Consider the following 20228-nt stretch of genomic DNA (forward strand, 5'->3'; position numbering starts at 1 on the left):
AACTGACGGGGATCGATTCCAAACTGACCGCTCATCAAGCGAGCGCTTAACCACTGGGTTACGTCCCGCCCCCTAATCAGGTGGGACGAGAATCTCTAACAGTAAATCCATCATTCATATAGATTAGAAGATGTAAATTCAGTATGATCGGTTGTATGAACTTACATGCCCTGCGTTATTAGGTTATTAATTTACTTCATAAAACCTACAAGACATTTAGCAGCCTTAAATTTGATGAATGAGTGCTTGAACATTTATTGGGGCGAGATTTAGTGCAGTCGGTTGAATGCTACCTTCAGGTGCTTGTGTCGCAGGATCAAGCCATCTCAATGCATCCATTCAGCTGATTGGGTTTTTTCTCATTCTAACCAGTGCACCACAACTGGACAAAGGCCATTGTATGTGCTTTCCTAATAGTGGGAAAGTGCATATAAAAAATCCCTTGCTGCATTAAGAAAAATGTAGTGGGTTTCCTCTGATGACTGTGTCAGATTTACCAAATGTTTGATATCCAATAGCCGATTGATTAATTAATCAATGTGCTCTAGTGGTGTCGTTAAACAAAACAAACTTCTTCTTTTTTTAAACATTTATTTGATATAAGCACGTTAATTTCCGACATTTGACCCGACAGTCATTTGTGGGCACACATACATACACGCACGCATGCACGCATGCACGCATGCACGCACACACACACACACATGCATGTACTTGAATGAACCACTGTGTAAATGAGAGGTTGGACTCATGTGACAATGTGCTAGTCAGGTCAGATCAGGTCATTGGGTTTAATGTGCACATTCATAGCAAGCTGTTGTAGTGCATGCCTGTCATGAGCGCATGTGTTAACTTCCGCCGGCTTCTCCGTCCAGGACAGGAAACGTCCAAGTGCTTTTATTTCAACTTATTGTCGTGCTTATTTCCAATTAAGGTTCAAGCACGCTGTCTTGGGCACACACCTCAGCTATCTGGGCTGTCTGTCCAGGACAGTGGGTTAGTTGTTAGTGGTTAGTGAGAAAGAAGAGGGAGTGTAGTGGTCATACACCTAGCCACTGAGTCATTAAAACTCGCTCTGGGTGAGAGCCAGTACTGGGTTGCGAACCCTGTACCTACCAGCCTTATGTCCAATGGCTTAACCATGATGTCACTGAGGCCGGTCAGTCCAAGTGCTAGTATGAACAAAACTATCTTGTTATTACCTCAGGCTCCTTTTCACCCCTCCGCTTGTAAATGGACTTCTCCCCTGTAAGCCCTTCTATCAACTTGGCATCATCCAAATCACCATATGCCTGATTCTTGAGCCACTGTCTTTCCTTACCCTTAGCCTACAGTAATCAAGTAAAACATTTTTATAAACAAAAAAACCCCATTACAAATCAAAAGAAGAATAGCATGAAATTAAACTATCTTGCCAACCATAACTTGGCACAAAACCAGGGTTAATACAAGCTTTTGGAGACACAATTCAAGAACTTTTCAATGATTTTCAAGACTTAACTTTCAGCTTTCACAATGATTTCTCACCATACTCTCACTCTATGAATGAGGTGAAAGAAACAATAAAATACACACATACACAATGTATATTGTTTAATTTATATCAATTAGCCAAAACATACATGCACAGTGTACTCTCACGTAAACACACAATGATACAAATTTGCAACAACATGATTTTTCAGTAACAAATTTATTTCCATGACAAGATTTCCATATTTAAAAGAGTTCTGGCATGTTGGTCATATTTATCTTGTTCAAGAATGTTCGAGGGCTCTTTTTAGATGGTTTTAGAATTTAAGGATACTTTAGGAGTGTGTGCGCATTGTGACACACAAAAAAATTTAAATAATAATAATAATAATTTTAATGAAAACTAATTGTTTAACAGATGATATAAAATCATGATTCAAGAAGTCTATAAGATACTGATTTATTTTCTTGGGTAAAAATTATACCACAAAAAAAGAAAAAATACATCCAAATAATTTCATTTACCACCTAATGTGTGTTTAATAAATTTATATTATTGCAAAATCCTTAAAGGGTGACCAAATTGTAATGTCACTTTTTTAATTTAAACTGCATCAACACATTGAAAAAGAATTGGATATAGGAATATGTGCAGGAATTTCAGCAGGAGGGGGTCTAGAGTATGACAAACGAATTCTAAAAGGGGGTCGAGACATGCCCTCAGAAAATATATGGAAAAAAGAAAATTGACTTTAGCAGGGAGAGTTTCGAGCCCCAATACCCACTCCCTGCACACACGCCCCTAGGCTGCTTTTTTAATGGATAGGCAATGAATATGGTTTTGGTCATCTTAATGTTTGTAGTAGCCCAAACTGGATTACATCAGAATAAATTTCTACACTTGACAAAAATAAATATTAAGAAATAACACAGAGATGCTCACCTGTAGACTATCTATGATAACTCTGAGAGACTGAACCTGGCGTTTGACACTCCCCGAGAACCGGGCATAGGTCTCTGCATCAAACTCACTCATCTGGATCTCCTTCAGTCTGGTCACGTCAAAGAGATAAAAACAACAAACAGTGATTAAAATACACAGATACATGTACATGTACAACTAGTGGACACTGACCTACATGTATGATTTAATGTTTCAATACTCAGATCTCCTTCAGTCTGGTCACGTCAAACAAATAAAAACAACAAACAGTGATTAAAATACACAGATACATGTACATGTACAACTAGTGAACACTGACCTACATGTATGTTTTAATGTTTCAATACTCAGATCTCCTTCAGTCTGGTCACATCAAATTGATTTTTTAAAAACACGGCCTTTCATAAACCAGTCATGGAACGAGAAATAGCCCCATGCGCCCACCGATGGGGATCGATCCCACACCGACTGAGTATCAAGTGAGCACTTTACCACTGGGCTACGTCCCGCCTCTTTGTCTGTGAGATGCTGCATATAAAAGATCCTTTGCTAATAGTCGGAAAGAGTAACCCACTGCATGATGGTGGCAGAGTTTCCTCTCTCATTATCTGTGTGGTCTTTAACCGTATGTTTGCTAATAGTCGGAAAGAGTAACCCACTGCATGATGGTGGCAGAGTTTCCTCTCTCATTATCTGTGTGGTCTTTAACCGTATGTTTGCTAATAGTCGGAAAGAGTAACCTACTGCATGATGGTGGCAGAGTTTTCCTCTCTCATTATCTGTGTGGTCTTTAACCGTATGTTTGCTAATAGTCGGAAAGAGTAACCCACTGCATGATGGTGGCAGAGTTTCCTCTCTCATTATCTGTGTGGTCTTTAACCATATGTTTGCTAATAGTCGGAAAGAGTAACCCACTGCATGATGGTGGCAGAGTTTCCTCTCTCATTATCTGTGTTGTCTTTAACCATATGTTTGCTAATAGTCGGAAAGAGTAACCCACTGCATGATGGTGGCAGAGTTTCCTCTCTCATTATCTGTGTGGTCTTTCTACATATGTTTGCTAATAGTCGGAAAGAGTAACCCACTGCATGATGGTGGCAGAGTTTCCTCTCTCATTATCTGTGTGGTCTTTAACCATATGTTTGCTAATAGTCGGAAAGAGTAACCCACTGCATGATGGTGGCAGAGTTTCCTCTCTCATTATCTGTGTGGTCTTTAACCATATGTTTGCTAATAGTCGGAAAGAGTAACCCACTGCATGATGGTGGCAGAGTTTCCTCTCTCATTATCTGTGTGGTCTTTAACCATATGTTTGCTAATAGTCGGAAAGAGTAACCCACTGCATGATGGTGGCAGAGTTTCCTCTCTCATTATCTGTGTGGTCTTTAACCATATGTTTGCTAATAGTCGGAAAGAGTAACCCACTGCATGATGGTGGCAGAGTTTCCTCTCTCATTATCTGTGTGGTCTTTAACCATATGTTTGCTAATAGTCGGAAAGAGTAACCCACTGCATGATGGTGGCAGAGTTTCCTCTCTCATTATCTGTGTGGTCTTTAACCATACGTTTGCTAATAGTCGGAAAGAGTAACCCACTGCATGATGGTGGCAGAGTTTCCTCTCTCATTATATGTGTGGTCTTTAACCATATGTTTGACACCATATAACCATAAATAAAAGTGTTAAGTGCGTCGTTAAATAAAGCATTTTTTCTTTTTTCATTAGGTTAAATAGAAGTTGAGGAAGGCAACAATGTACAGAGGAAAACAAGATGATATATATATATACATGGATATTGTATTAAAACTGTTCTTGGTGCTAATGATTTTAACAATTCAAATATCTGAGAGAGTTACCTTTCCTTGAATGCCTTCTGTGCCATTGCTCGAGCAGCCTCTCTGACCTGTTAAACATTAATGCACAATTCATATTAACAGTTACATCTTAAAATAAAACACATCACTATCAGCTATAGGCAATTTTCTACATAATAAACCAATACACAAAATGTTAACTCAATATCTTGAGGCATTGCAAAAAAAGTGTGGAAAACTGTATGTGTGACAGACAGACAGACAGACAGAAGGATAGAGACAAAACCTATAATAGCCTCCAATTGGACCAGTAAACACTTGATATTCGAGTGACATTCTTAGACAAATCAAACGGTCCATGCTATCTCCTATTATATGAGATTGAAGACTTCATAGGCTGAATTTACAAAGTCCTTTTTTTTCTGTTCTTTCACACATGTAACTACATATACTGATGGAAAGAAATAAAGGATCACATAGATAGCAACAAGAAATAATGACTGCCTCAAAAATCAATTCATATTAATTGTCAGAAGTTGACTGGGAACATATAGGCAGCACATTCAACACTACAGACATTCAATCTCACATTACAACTTGGTATGAAATACAGCCATTACTACGCTAGTAGTGAATTAAATTTGGTCTACAATGCGATGTGTTCCTTATTTCTTTCCATCAGTATATTTTTAAAATGCTTAAAAACGTGTTTAAGAAAAGCAGGCTTTGTAAATTCATCCCCATGTTTAATAATTATTGTGATGATAATTGCTAAATTGTTTATGATAATGGAACAGTGGTACATTCAATCTCACATTACAACTTGGTATGAAATACAGTCATTACTACGCTAGTAGTGAATTAAATTTGGTCTACAATGCGATGTGTTCCTTATTTCTTTCCATCAGTATATTTTTAAAATGCTTAAAAACGTGTTTAAGAAAAGCAGGCTTTGTAAATTCAGCCCCATGTTTAATAATTATTGTGATGATAATTGCTAAATTGTTTATGATAATGGAACAGTGGTACCCCCCCCCCCCCCCCAAAAAAAAAAAAAAAAAAGAAGAAAAAAAAAAAGCCACAGTAGCATAACAGTTCATAACATAGCCGGCATGTTAAAATAGTTCATAGTCATGCATGTAGCTTAACACTTATCTTAACTAGTGTTACAGCTGCCCTCCACTTACAGATCCATCACTTCAAAATGGAAGACAGAATATTTCGGTCCATCACAAGGCCCTTACAATGTGCAATGATTTCAGAATTCCAAATTGGAATCCAGCAGTCAAATGATCACTTGGGGCCATAACACATCGGTTATCACACGGTTGTGTGGACTCACTTGTTTCAGCTATGGTTTTATCACATATGTATGGCCACCAATGATCACTTGCGATGGGGCCATAACAGATACTGTCTCCGGCCATTGGTTATCACAATGTACACGTGTATCGACTCACCTGTTTCAGCAATGGTTTCATCACACATGTATGGCCACCAAACGATGGTGCGATATGGAATGTATCGCATGATCACTTGCGATGGGGCCATAACAGATACTGTCTCCGGCCATTGGTTATCACATTGTACACGTGTATCGACTCACCTGTTTCAGCAATGGTTTCATCACATATGTATGGCCACCAATTGATGGTGCGATATGGAATGTATAGCATGATCACTTGCGATGGGGCCATAACAGATACAGTCTCCAGCCATTGGTTATCACATTGTACACGTGTATCGACTCACCTGTTTCAGCAATGGTTTCATCACATATGTATGGCCACCAATCGATGGTGCGATATAGAATGTATTGCATGATCTCTAAGTGGAGGACATTACAGAGATTATTATACAAGCATGCGTGTCATATTGATTTTACAAAATGAGTGGCAGGATTGTTGTATCCTAACATGAGTTTCATAAAATCAGTATGATTTACATGTGAGTGTAATAATTTTTTTATTATCCACATTATCCAAAATATTGTTTTCGTGAATAACAAGCTAGGACCATGTCAAAACATTTCAAACGTAACTAAAAAGAGATGACAAAATGTCATTTTCCAAAATGATGTCAAGTGTTTACACATTAAATTATGACGTTGCTTCACAAAATTACGTCATCTGTTGTGCACATGAAATCATTAAGACACACGTGGGTCATACTGGTTATATTTCCCTGAATATCTTGAACTACGTGGATAATAAAGTGTTTCATTATGACACTATGTTTAGCATGGGAAAGTTTAGATGGGGTATGGTGGTCTTACATAGGGCTTTCCCTAAAATGTTGATAGCTGGTCCTCATTAGCTGAGGCTATATATACAGCCACGGTGTATATAGCGACTTCTATGTTAAGTGGCAAAGATGGCTGCTTTCATTACTGTTGTATTTATTGAATTCAACTTCGTACACAATATTTAGCATGACGTGTGTACAGTTGTTGACTGGACCTGAGTGCAGAAAGATCCTTGAGAAGTGCGGCATCAGGCAAGTACAAAGAAGGCGGTCGGCAGTGCACATCAAAAGGGGTGAAGTGGTCAGAACGATAGGAAACTGTTAAAACTGGCCTTGTGTATTATACAGTGAAACCCCTCAAAACTGGATACCCTCGGGATCAAGTAAAATGTCCAGTTTTAAGAAGTATCTGGTTTAGAGAGGTTAAGTGCTGTACTAATTTTAAAAAAAGGACCGTGAAAAATGTCCGGTTTGGGGGGGAATTCCAGTCTACAGAGGGTTGTGTTTTGAGAGGGTTCACTGTATATATATATATATATATATATATATATATATATATATATATATATATATATTATAGATTACTACACTCACTGATTCAGGCACAGCATCTTTCTCCCACTGAGGGACCTGGTACACCTCATGACCACCGTCCAGACGGTATGGTCCACCAAACCCACCCAAACCAGCTGTACCGCTACCTCCTGAAATACAATGTTAACATTATCCGAACAGATAACCTCTGCTGAATTATGTTTATCCTGCAACCATTGTTTCTATTGACAGATTATGATGACTGATTAAAGCAAAGTCATAAACGTATACTAGCAGATTACAACTTGACCTCACTCATGTGACGTCACACGCATAGCTACATTACAAAATTATTCATTTGACCTCTAGGTCATGCATACAATGTGGCAGAAATAACAGAAATAATACCTTTTCCCTTTAATTTTTATGGTCTGCAGGATAAAGATAATAACTAGTTAATGACGTCGGATATCTGCTTTATCCTGTTCAGGCTGAATGAGAAATTCCTCTCGGCAGAGCCTTGCAGAATTTCCCATTCTTACCTTCACAGGATAAAGCAGATATGCGATGTCATTAACTAGTTATTCTCTATTTATACACAGTAAAGTTTGTTGTATTTAACGACGCCACTAGAGCACATTTATTTTTTATCCTATCATCGGCTATTGGACGTCAAACATATGGTAATTTTGACACTGTTTTGAAGAGGAAACCCGCTGTCGCCACATAGGCTACTCTTTTTTTGACAGGCAGCAAGGGATCTTTTATTTGCGCTTCCCACAGGCAGGATAGCACAAACCATGGCCTTTGTTGAACCAGTTATGGATCACTGGTCGGTGCAAGTGGTTTACACCTACCTATTAAGCCTTGCGGAGCACTCACTCACCTAACCACTGCGCCACCGAGGCCGGTATATTTATACACAGTGTAATACATGATCACTCCAGTCACCCGGTACTCCAGAGAGTATGGTGGAACGTAGCCCAGTGGTAAAATGCCCGCTTGATGCACAGTCGTTTTAGGATCGATCCCCGTTGGTGAGCTCATTGGGCTATTTCTCGTTCCAGCCAGTGCACCATGACTGGTATATCAAAGGTCGTGGTATGTTATCCTGTCTGTGGGATATTGCATGTAAAACATCCCTTCCTGCATTCAGAAAAATGTAGCCGGATTCCTCTAATGACTACGTATCAGAATTACCAAATGCTTGACATCCAATAACCAATGATTAATTAATCACTGTGTTCCAGTGGTGTCGTTAAACAAAACAAACTTCTTCTTCTTCTGCCAGCAAAGTTGAGGCCCATATGTTGTCTTTACCCCCCCCCCCCCCTCCACCAAACAGAGGAGCAAGGATTCAGTTGCACCCCCAGGCACGGATGCAGGATTTCTGAAAGAGGGGAGTCCAAATGTGATGACTGATCTCTCCTTTTACACAGCGCACCTCTTACAGCTGAACAAATTATGCTCAAATTTACAAAAAAGGGGGGGGGGGGGGGGGACCACCCTGGATCTGCTACTGACCCCCAATCATCATATGAAATGTTCCCCTTTTAGTTCAATAGCCAATTATTAATTAATCAATGTGCTCCAGTGGTGTCGTTAAAAAAAAAAAACTTCTTCTTCTTCTGCCAGAGACGTTTAGACCCATATCTGGTCCTCCCCTCCCACCTCAAATAGGGGAGCAAGGGTTCAGTTGCCTCCCCTATCAAAATATGAAAATGTTCACCTTTTAGTTCAATAGCCAATTATTAATTAATCAATGTGCTCCAGTGGTGTCGTTAAACAAAACAAACTTCTTCTTCTGCCAGAGACGTTTAGACCCATATCTGGTCCTCCCCTCCCACCTCAAATAGGGGAGCAAGGGTTCAGTTGCCTCCCCTATCAAAATATGAAAATGTTCTCTAAGACTTTTTGTTCAAAAGTGCCTGTTTTGTCTACCTGGAAAAGATTCTCTTATAGGGTGTATACTACCAAATCAAATCCCATAGACAACAATAGTAACATATGTGGCTAAAACTCCTACCTGCAACATATCAATCGACATAAACGCCACGGATATAAATACTACCACCCCATACCCTTAAAGTGAATCAGAAAAAATTGGGGGGTCAAGCTGCTCATTTCTGAGATAACGGGTAGCGTCTATGACTACCCTAGTTCCAAATAAAATTTGAGTACTTTTTTTTACATACATGTTTCAAGCAAAAGGCTACTTGACAGTGGTACTAGATAAAATAAAAGTGCATATATTTTTTACCCAGATGAAAGTAATTTTTTTTTTACAACTAACACACTCACATTTATCACCAATCACAGGACTTGTGGTGTTCACTTCTCTATCAAAAGTTTGGTGCACCTTGAACTTTGACCCAGCCGGAAGTTATTTGTTTTAGTGCTACCTTTATGGTGCCCTGATTCTTTCTTGTACTGCCACTTATCCTCAGTGGTACAGTGGTTAAGCCACTGGACTACAGACTGGTAGGTACAGGGTTCGCAGCCCGGTACCGGCTGCAATCCAGAGCAAGTTCTTAAGGGCTCAATGGGTTGGTGTAAGGCCACTACACCCTCTTCTCTTTCACTAACCACTAATCATCTAACAACTAACCCACTGTCCTGGACAGACAGCCCAGATAGCTGAGGTGTGTGCCCAGGACAGCGTGCTTGAACCTTAATTGGATTATGAGCATAAAAATAAGTTGAAATAATAAATAATAAAATATGTTCAGCTATGGACTTGCCTAGCCCACATGCAATCTCAAAATCAAGGTTGTCAAATATAATCTTACCTACACCTCCCGCCCACGTGTTCCCTCCAACATGCGGGTTATTCAGTGGGTCAATCTTTCCATGTTTGGGTTCAATGTTCTCATGATCCCGTCCACTCTCTCTGTCCACATTCAGCTGGAAGAAATGAAACAGCGACAAATGTTGAAGAAAGGAAATGTTTTATTTAACGACGCACTCAACACATTTTATTTACGGTTACATGGCGTCGGACATATGGTTAAAGACCACACAGATATTAAGAGAGGAAACCCACTGTCGCTGGGCTACTCTTTTCGATTAGCAGCAAGGGATCTTTTATATGCATCACCCATAGACAGGATAACACATACCATGGCCTTTGATATACCAGTCGTGGTGCACTGGCTGGAGCGAGAAATAGTCTAATGATGGGGATCGATCCCAAACTGACCGCGCATCAAGCGAACGCTTTACCACTGGGCTACGCCCCACCCCGACAAAGGTTAAAAAAATGTATGAACCAAAAAAACCCCGAAATAAATGGATTGTTTTTCGTAATAAAGGGTTCGACAAATTCACTAGTCCTTAGTTCTGGCTAGTCAATATTTGGTCTGGGCTAGAGGAAATTATCATCTGTATTACTATAGGGGGCGGGATGGAGCCCAGTGGTAAAGCATTCGCTTGATGCGCGGTCAGTCTTGGATCGATCCCCGTCGGTGGACCTATTGGGCTATTTCTCGTTCCAGCCAGTGCTCCACAACTGGTGTAACAAAGGCAGTGGTATGTACTATCCTGTCTGTGGGATGGTGCATATATAAAAGATCCCTTGCTGCTAATCGAAAAGAGTAGCCCATGAAGTGGCGACAGTGGATTTCCTCTCTCAATATCTGTGTGGTCCTTAACCATATAACTGTAAATAAAATGTGTTGAGTGTGTTGTTAAATAAAACATTTCCTTCCTTCCTCAATATCTGTGTGGTCCTTAACCATATGTCCGATGTCAAATAACCATAAATAAAATGTGTTGAGTGTGTCGTTAAATAAAACATTTCCTTCCTTCCTCAATATCTGTGTGGTCCTTAACCATATGTCCGATGTCAAATAACCATAAATAAAATGTGTTGAGTGCATCGTTAAATAAAACATTTCCTTCCATCTGTATTACTATAATACATAGGGCACTAGCCAAAGCTTCTGCGAGGGAGAGTGACTTTCACAAACATTTGTGCAACACTGCCTTAATGTAGGTGATCAAATATCTAGGTTCAAATTTAATTTCATAAAAAGTATTTATATCTCAGTGATGTGCAACTTTTTTAATCAGCTCTGTATATTTAATAATTTACAATAAATCATATTTCGTCTTACTAAAATGTTTCCTCATTGCCAATTATAACACGTTTCATCTGCATATTACAAGTCTCACGTACAATGGCTGTGTGTCATAATCAATGACAGTACATGCTTCACCTGCTATGGCCGTATATCCTTATAGCCAATCATATTACATGACTCACCTGCAATGGGCGTTTGTCATAACCAATCACAGTGCATGTCTCACCTGCCATGGCTATTTGTCCTCACAGCCAATTACAGTATATGTCTCATCTGCAATGGCCATGTGGCCTCACAACCAATCACATTACATGTCTCACCTGCAATGGCTGTGTCTCATAGCCAATCATATTAAAAAGTCTCATCTGCAATTACTATATGGCCTCATAGCCAATTACAGTGCATGTCTCACCTGCAATGGCCGGGTGTCTTCATAGCCAATCATTCTCCTCCACTCTTGTAAGGACCGCTCAAGATGCACTAACGCCGTCTCCCAGAGACGCACACATCCACCAATATCCACGGTGACTAACCCATCATTACTCAGTGGAGCCATGAACGCATTTACATCAGACGTATTAAACAGCCATGACGCATAAGGCGATACCTTGACTGCTCTGAAATGGCAAAACAATATGTAGTCATCTTTTGACATTCATAAAAAAAAACCAGACATATAACATTTTATGGGTTAATTTTATGAAAAAAAATTACAGATCCCCCAGTTAATTTTACATAACCATTTACAATCATTTATGTGAGGTCCTAAATTTAATAAACAGAAAAAATGGATTACTTAAGAATTGAACGTTATATTTTTGACGTTCATGTGATGATAAACACCAAAACAGTTTTACACACTGTATAAATGGCGTAGCACGTTATCATACATAAGTGATATTCTCGGAAAGGACAGATCGTGTAATTGTGCATGTGTTTTTGCACATGTAAGTTGTCAATTTGGTGTTTTTGTCAAATGTGCTCATGTCTGTCTGTTGATTTGTTGAGCATTCTCTGCTATATCTTCTAATAGAAGCTTCGTTTTTGTGGCATGTCATATATCTGTACATTAAGTGTCTCAGTTCAAAACCAGAGTCGTTTAAGCCTGAATTGTCACTGTCACTCACAGTGCAGACGATATTGATATCACAATGGAATCCTTGGGGATTCCGTTGTTGACATAACTGATAAAATTCCGGTAATAACATTTAGTTTTTATTTGCAAATGTGTGTGTGTGTGTGTGTGTGTGTGTGTGTGTGTGTGTGTGTGTATATATATATATATAGATATAGATATATAGATATATACACACACACAAAAGGATTGGGCACAAGTTATCCAACTTACGAAAAAGTTTGTTTGGTTTAACGACACCACTAGAGCACATTGATATATTAATCATCGGCTATTGGATATCAAACATTTGGTAATTCTGACTCGTAGTCAATAGAGGAAACCCGCTACATTTTCTTAATGCAGCAAGGGATCTTTTATATGCACTTTCCCACAAACAGGAAAACACATCCCACGGCCTTTGACCAGTTGTGGTGCACTGGTTAGAAGGAGAAAAACCAAATCAGTTGAACGGATCCACTGAGGTGGTTCGATCCTGCAATGCAAGCACCTCAAGCGAGCTCCAACTTACGAGGTCCATTATAAATACAGCTAGTGATATTGTAGTATCTAATGTTGTATTATTTGCTTGTACTAGCATTAGCCAGTAGGAATTTCTCTATCCATCGGAGTAAATGTTGAATTTGCTGTTAGGTTGTGCTGGCTATTTTTAAGTTGTTCCTTGCTCCTAATCATTACTTACCCTGGAATAGGTATGTAACGAAGCTTGTGATTGGCCAAATCTGCCACTTCGAGAAAGCCAGCCACGTCAGTTGGTTTTGAATCTATAAATTGAAATTAAGTTTAACTGCTCATGTAAGAACACATTCTGAATCTGCAAATTCCCTTCGCATACAAATGCTAATTTATAATTATAAACAATAGATTTATATAAACCAGACTTCCCTCAAAACCAGATCATCTGTAAACCAGAATCCCCCAAAACCAGATCCTCTGTAAACCAGACTTCCATCAAAACCAGGCCCTCTGTAAACCAGAATTCCCTCAAAACCAGACCCTCTGTAAACCAGACGTCCCTCAAAACCAGACCCTCTGTAAACCAGAATTCCCTCATAACCAGACTCTCTGTAAACCAGAATTCCCTCAAAACCAGACCCTCTGTAAACCAGAATTCTCTCATAACCAGACCCCCTGTAAACCAGAATTCCCTCAAAACCAGACGTTTTTCATGGTCTCTATTTAAATATTGGTACAGAACATAACCTCTCTAAACTGGCTATCCTTTAAAACGAGATTTTTTACTTGGTATGGGGGGGGGACTGGTTTAGACAGGTTTCACTATACATGAATACTGTAAATCATGAAATTAATGCGAACAAGTAATTAATGCGAAAAATGCGGCGAAGACGTCGACGCAATAATAACTTGACGCATTTTGTTTAGTCTCATTCCCAATACAAAAAATGTGCAGGATTTTACTATAATACTTCTAAATAAATTAAAACTTTTATCATCAACAAATTTTATTACTAAATATATTCCTTTAAAAATGAAACAGTAGAAAATTATATAACCGCAACCAACAATCCGTGCATATTTCTTCAAACCATTTGGCTCGACTCTATATATGGCATTTTAAGTTAGACTGGTCGCAAGTTGTCACTGTTGCAATATATTGCATTTGTTAACGTCTATTCCTGTGCTGCACATCAAGTGTATAAAATCAGTCTAAAACATTTTGTTAGAATAATACGTCTGCGTTCGCGTGAAATATTGTGCCATGCAATAGCGACCCGTTTACCTTTTATTCCTACTGGTGGATTAATTAGAAGCAATCACCACACAAAAGTGCGAGGCATACCCTTAACAATAGTTAACAATAGTGTAGTTATACTAATTACACTACTTTAAGTAATTAGGGCTTCCTGGTCGACCTACCATGCGATTAGCTTCAGATTATGTAGTAGCTGTCAAAACAACTACTGACTTCTTTTAACATGAAAGATGAAGCCCAAACAATATAATAAGAACACAACTGTGTTTTTTATGTGATGTGGACTTTTGCCCGACGCATTAATAAAAATACGCATTTTTGTTCACTCATGTACGGACGCAATAATATCATGACGCATTAATTTCATGATTTACAGTATTCAAACATGTAAAAATATTAAATTTACAAACTGTTTGGTAGAACATCTTTTGGCACTTTTTATAGTACTCGTTAAAACATTACTTTTTACTTGGTCCCATATACAGTAGGTGTCCAGTTTATAGGGGTCTCACTGTTCGTGAATATTCAAACACGTAAAAATATTAAATTAACAAACCTTTTGGTAGAACATCTTTTGGCACTTTCCATGTTGGCAGGGCGCGGATGACTTGACCCGATTCTGGCAGGACGGTCAGGGCTGCTAGCCGATTGGTTGCCATGGGCTTTGTCATCAGACTGACAAACTGGTCCGTGACGGTCTGTGTGTTTGTAGATGGCAGGAGCTCTCGAGGTAAGGTGTATACCTCACTGGATGACTGAAACACAATTCAGGGTATTATATAGCTAGATGACCTCAGGAACAAAATGTCTCATCTATCTCTTAAAACTGTAATCAATTCTATATTTTTCTGGCGTGTGTGCTGAGGGGAGTTTTACATAAAGGTTTGAAAACCAATTGTCATTCTTACTCATAAATTGGGACGGGATGTAGCCCAGTGGTAAAGCATTCGCTTGATGCGCGGTCGGTCTGGGATGGATCTCCATCAGTGAACCTATTGGGCTATTTCTCGTTCCAGCCAGTGCTCCACAACTGGTGTAACAAAGGCTGTAGTATGTACTATCCTGTCTGTGGGATTGTGCATATAAAAGATCCCTTGCTGCTAATTGAAAATAGTCCATGAAGTGGGGACAGCAGGTTTCCTCTCTCAATACCTATGTTCGACGCCATATAACCGTAAATAAAATGTGTTGAGTGCGTCGTTAAATAAAACATTAATAAAATAATTATTCATAAATTAAATACTGGCAGTCATGGCTAGTTTTTCCAATATACAGATGTTTTTTGATGAAGTATTTACTATTATACCCAATATACAAAACAAAATTAAAAACAGATAATGTTAGTCGAAATGTTATAGTGATAGTGATATGAAGGGGTATTTTACAACAGTATATAACACATTTTTAAAATGGTCTTAGCATTACAAAACATTATAGCTGGGGGGGGGGGGGGGGGGGTGAGGGCTTTACCAGTTTTATCACTTAAAACTACAATCTTGCCTCTCTATGAATTTTAATTAATATGCATTTTCCCATACACAGGATAGCACATACCACAGCCTTTTGAAATAGAAGAGTTACTGTATATATACCAGATCAGGAAATCCTAGCAGCAGTGTGGCGAAGGATCGGTCAGTGACAATCACACGGTTTGGACTGGTCACCTGTTGGTTCAACGCTTTACTCAGAACGTCATGGTTCAAACCAGTCCGAGATGTCAGGATGATATTTTGATCCACGTCTGAAAAAATCAAAGCAAATGAATGAGAGAATGCTTAATGACCTATTTATAGGATACTAAATGAGCTTCCATTTATATGTATGTATGTGTGTGTGTGTCAGTGTGTGTGTGTGTCAGTGTCTGTCTGTGTGTGTGTGTGTCAGTGTGTGTGTGTGTCTGTGTGTGTGTGTGTCTGTGTGTGTGTCAGTGTGTGTGTGTGTCTGTGTGTGTCTGTGTGTGTGTGTGTCAGTGTGTGTGTGTGTCTGTGTGTGTGTCAGTGTGTGTGTGTGTATGTCTGTGTGTGTGTCAGTGTGTGTGCATGTGTGTCAGTGTGTGTGTGTGTCTGTGTGTGTGTGTGTGTCTGTGTGTGTGTCAGTGTGTGTGTGTGTGTGTGTCAGTGTGTGTGTGTGTCAGTGTGTGTGTGTGTCTGTGTCTGTGTGTCTGTGTGTGTGTCAGTGTGTGTGTGTGTGTCTGTGTGTGTGTCAGTGTGTGCATGTGTGTCAGTGTGTGTGTGTGTGTCTGTGTGTGTGTGTGTGTGTGTGTGTCAGTGTGTGTGTGTGTCAGTGTGTCTGTGTGTGTGACAGTGTGTGTGTGTGACAGTGTGTGTGTGTGTCTGTGTGTGTGTCAGTGTGTGTGTGTGTCAGTGTGTGTGTGTGTGTCTGTGTGTGTCAGTGTGTGTGTGTGTCAGTGTGTGTGTGTGTGTCAGTGTGTGTGTGTGTCTGTGTGTGTGTGTGTGTCTGTGTGTGTGTCTGTGTGTGTGTGTGTCTGTGTGTGTGTGTCTGTGTGTGTGTGTCAGTGTGTGTGTGTGTGTCTGTGTGTGTCTGTGTGTGTGTGTTAGTGTGTGTGTGTCTGTGTGTGTGTCAGTGTGTGTGTGTGTATGTCTGTGTGTGTGTCAGTGTGTGTGCATATGTGTCAGTGTGTGTGTGTGTGTCTGTGTGTGTGTGTGTGTCTGTGTGTGTGTCAGTGTGTGTGTCAGTGTGTGTCAGTGTGTGTGTGTGTCTGTGTGTGTGTGTGTCTGTGTGTGTGTGTGTATGTGTGTGTGTCAGTGTGTGTGTGTGTCTGTGTGTGTGTCAGTGTGTGCATGTGTGTCAGTGTGTGTGTGTGTGTGTCAGTGTGTGTGTCAGTGTGTCTGTGTGTGTGTCAGTGTGTGTGTGTGTGTCAGCGTGTGTGTGTGTCTGTGTGACAGTGTGTGTGTGTGACAGTGTGTGTGTGTGCGTGTCTGTGTGTGTGTCAGTGTGTGTGTCTGTGTGTGTCTGTGTGTGTCAGTGTGTGTGTGTGTCAGTGTGTGTGTGTGTGTGTGTGTGTCAGTGTGTGTGTCAGTGTGTGTGTGTGTCAGTGTGTGTGTGTGTGTGTCAGTGTGTGTGTGTGTGTCAGTGTGTGTGTCAGTGTGTGTGTGTGTGTCAGTGTGTGTGTCAGTGTGTGTGTGTGTGTCAGTGTGTGTGTGTGAGTCAGCGTGTGTGTGTGTCTGTGTGACAGTGTGTGTGTGTGACAGTGTGTGTGTGTGTGTCTGTGTGTGTGTCAGTGTGTGTGTGTCAGTGTGTGTGTGTGTCTGTGTGTGTGTCAGTGTGTCAGTGTGTGTGTGTGTGTGTCTGTGTGTGTGTCAGTGTGTGTGCATGTGTGTGTGTGTGTCAGTGTGTGTGTGTATGTATGTATGTATGTATGTATTTATGTAATTTTGGGAAGCGACGTCATAACATGATGTTGCTTCTCCAATCCTAGCTATGTATGTATGTATGTATGTATGTATGTATGTAATTTTGGGAAGCGACGTCATAACACGATGTTGCTTCTCCAATCCTAGCTCAGACTGTGCATTTGAAATATGACGTCATTTCATCGTCTCCTTCTAGTTGTGGCTGAAACATTTTGAATTGGGTCTTGTTATTGATAAAGAAAACAACAATAATAATATGGATAATAAAAAAATTATTACACTCGCTTGTGAGTCATACTGATTTTACGAAACTCGTTTCGTAAAATCAGTACAACACACAAGCTCGTATAATAATCTCTATTTATATACCCTACGACATTACCTCCAGTCTCCTCTATGGGTTGCAAGAAGAATTCACTGGGTGATGTTCGATCAAGAATGTATCTTCTGCAACAAAATACAAGTTTAAAAGTGCCATATAATATTCAACTCATAATGTTTTATTGCCCCTTCTATTAACTGGATGAAATTTTAAATAATATTTCAGTGAAAAATGAGCGAACAGTTAACATTTTATGGAGAAAAAGTAACAGTATTTAAAATATGAGCAAATAGGAGCACTTAAAGATGTGTAACCTTGTTTATGCAAGCATTACCCATTTCATAAAACATCGCAAGTTTACGACTGCGACTCGTAGTTATACCAGTCTAACTTGTATACATGTTTGGCATCTATTAATTTCACACAGAAAATTACATCATTATGGAAGATGGGAACATTATAAGGACAAAAGAAAATGAAATAGGAGAATTTCAAACTATATTAGCAAGGTTGCAGAAAATACTTGCCCACTCGCCAAATGTGAGTAAAAATTCTCACGGATGATTTAGAAAATGCAACTACTATTTGTCTTTTGATTTCGTTTCACACAAGTGTTATCAATAATGTTTTGTCAATATATCTAAATATTTCAATTGAAGTGAAGACACTTTACATGTATATATATTATAACATTATTAATAATATATTGTCCTATAGATTGGCAGACAAGTAGAAATTCTGGCGGGCTAGTAAATTTCAGTTTGTTCTGGTTCGGCAGGCTAGTTGAATATTTTCCATTTCAGCACCCCTGTATTAGTGGTACTATTAGTAGTAACAAGAGTTGTGGTTTACTCATAGAGTTACGTTTACGTGCGAAAGTACTACGCGAAAGTACTACTATGCTTTGTGAAATTGGGCGCTGATCAGCTAGCTGATTATTTACAACTAGTTTACCATTTAACCTCTCTTCTGTTTACCAAGCTAAAAGTCTACAGAAATATTCTTGCAGGAAAAATAAACTCTATTAGACAGACATATATTCAGGTAACAATTCACTGTTAGATATTAAAAAATATATCAAAAGGTCTCTATGAGGCATAAATCTTTTATATGCGGAAGTCTCTATGAGGCATAAATCATTTACCAGGGGAAAGATCTCTATGAGGCATCAATCATTTACCAGGGGAAAAGTCTCTATGAGGCATCAATCTTTTACCAGGGGAAAAATCTCTTTTAGACAGAAAACTTCTATAAGATTAAAATAGGAACAAGTGCCTTTAACTACCTGGCTGGGGGGCAGGATATAGCCCAGTGGTAAAGCGCTCGCTTGATTTTTGGAATCGATCCCCGTCGGTGGGCCCATTGGGTTATTTCTTGTTCCAGCCAGTGCACCACGACTGGTATACCAAAGGTTGTGGTATGTGCTATCCTGTCTGTGGGATGGTGGATATAAAAGATCCCTTGTTACAAATGGAAAGATGTGGCAGATTTCCACTCTAGGGCTATATTTCAGAATTACCAAATGTTTGACATCCAACAGCCAATGATAAATAAATGAATGTGCTCTAGTGGTGTTGTTAAACAAAAAAAAGAAGAAAAAAAAGAAAAAGCCACTGACTACCTTGCTGAACTGTCCTCCGTGAGAAGCCATTTGTGATAGTCCACCTGGTGTACAGACTGGAGGAGAATGGGCAGCGACACAGTGTGAGAAATACCTTCTAGTATACTCAGGAAGTCCATCATATCTCTACAACATAAAATAAAACCTGATATATACCAACTGTGTGAGAAATACCTTATAGTATACTCAGGAAGTCCATCATATCTCTACAACATGAAAAAAACACTGATATATACCAACTGTGTGAGAAATACCTTCTAGTAGACTCAGGAAGTCCATCATGTCTCTACAACATGAAATAAAAACTGATATATACCAACTGTGTGAGAAATACCTTCTAGCAGACTCAGGAAGTCCATCATATCCCTACAACATGAAATAAAACTGATATATACCAACTGTGTGAGAAATACCTTCTAGCAGACTCAGGAAGTCCATCATATCTCTACAACATGAAATAAAAACTGATATATACCAACTGTGTGAGAAATACCTTCTAGTAGACTCAGGAAGTCCATCATATCTCTACAACATGAAATAAAAACTGATATATACCAACTGTGTGAGAAATACCTTCTAGCAGACTCAGGAAGTCCCATCATATCTCTACAACATGAAATAAAAACTGATATATACCAACTGTGTGAGAAATACCTTCTAGTAGACTCAGGAAGTCCGTCATATCTCTACAACATGAAATAAAAACTGATATATACCAACTGTGTGAGAAATACCTTCTAGTAGACTCAGGAAGTCCATCATGTCTCTACAACATGAAATAAAACTGATATATACCAACTGTGTGAGAAATACCTTTTGGTAGACTCCCTACATGTAGCTAGGTATATTTAATAATTTACAATAAATGTGCCATATGCATCTAAAATAAAGACGTCAAGAATGACTCAAGATCTACATTCGTAAATACCGCCCAAAATATGTGACCCTGTTTCACTGATATTCAAGAACTAAT

At 39.2% G+C, this 20228-nt stretch overlaps 1 protein-coding gene across 1 annotated transcript in view; it reads right to left on the bottom strand.

The window, feature by feature from the left end:
* LOC121375164 (von Willebrand factor A domain-containing protein 8-like) overlaps positions 1-20228 on the bottom strand; it is a 94517-nt gene that overhangs the window by 17991 nt on the left and 56298 nt on the right. Inside the window, exons 31-41 of the mRNA XM_041502480.1 lie at positions 19256-19381; positions 17695-17759; positions 15531-15679; positions 14495-14693; positions 12907-12988; positions 11502-11706; positions 9797-9911; positions 7068-7177; positions 4272-4318; positions 2417-2525; positions 1203-1328 (exon numbers count right to left, since the gene is read on the bottom strand). Coding sequence (XP_041358414.1) covers positions 1203-1328; positions 2417-2525; positions 4272-4318; positions 7068-7177; positions 9797-9911; positions 11502-11706; positions 12907-12988; positions 14495-14693; positions 15531-15679; positions 17695-17759; positions 19256-19381 — 1333 coding nt within the window. The remainder of the gene's footprint in view (positions 1-1202; positions 1329-2416; positions 2526-4271; positions 4319-7067; positions 7178-9796; positions 9912-11501; positions 11707-12906; positions 12989-14494; positions 14694-15530; positions 15680-17694; positions 17760-19255; positions 19382-20228) is intronic.

Source organism: Gigantopelta aegis, chromosome 1, assembly GCF_016097555.1.
Source record: "Gigantopelta aegis isolate Gae_Host chromosome 1, Gae_host_genome, whole genome shotgun sequence".
Classification (NCBI taxonomy): Eukaryota; Metazoa; Mollusca; class Gastropoda; order Neomphalida; family Peltospiridae; genus Gigantopelta; species Gigantopelta aegis.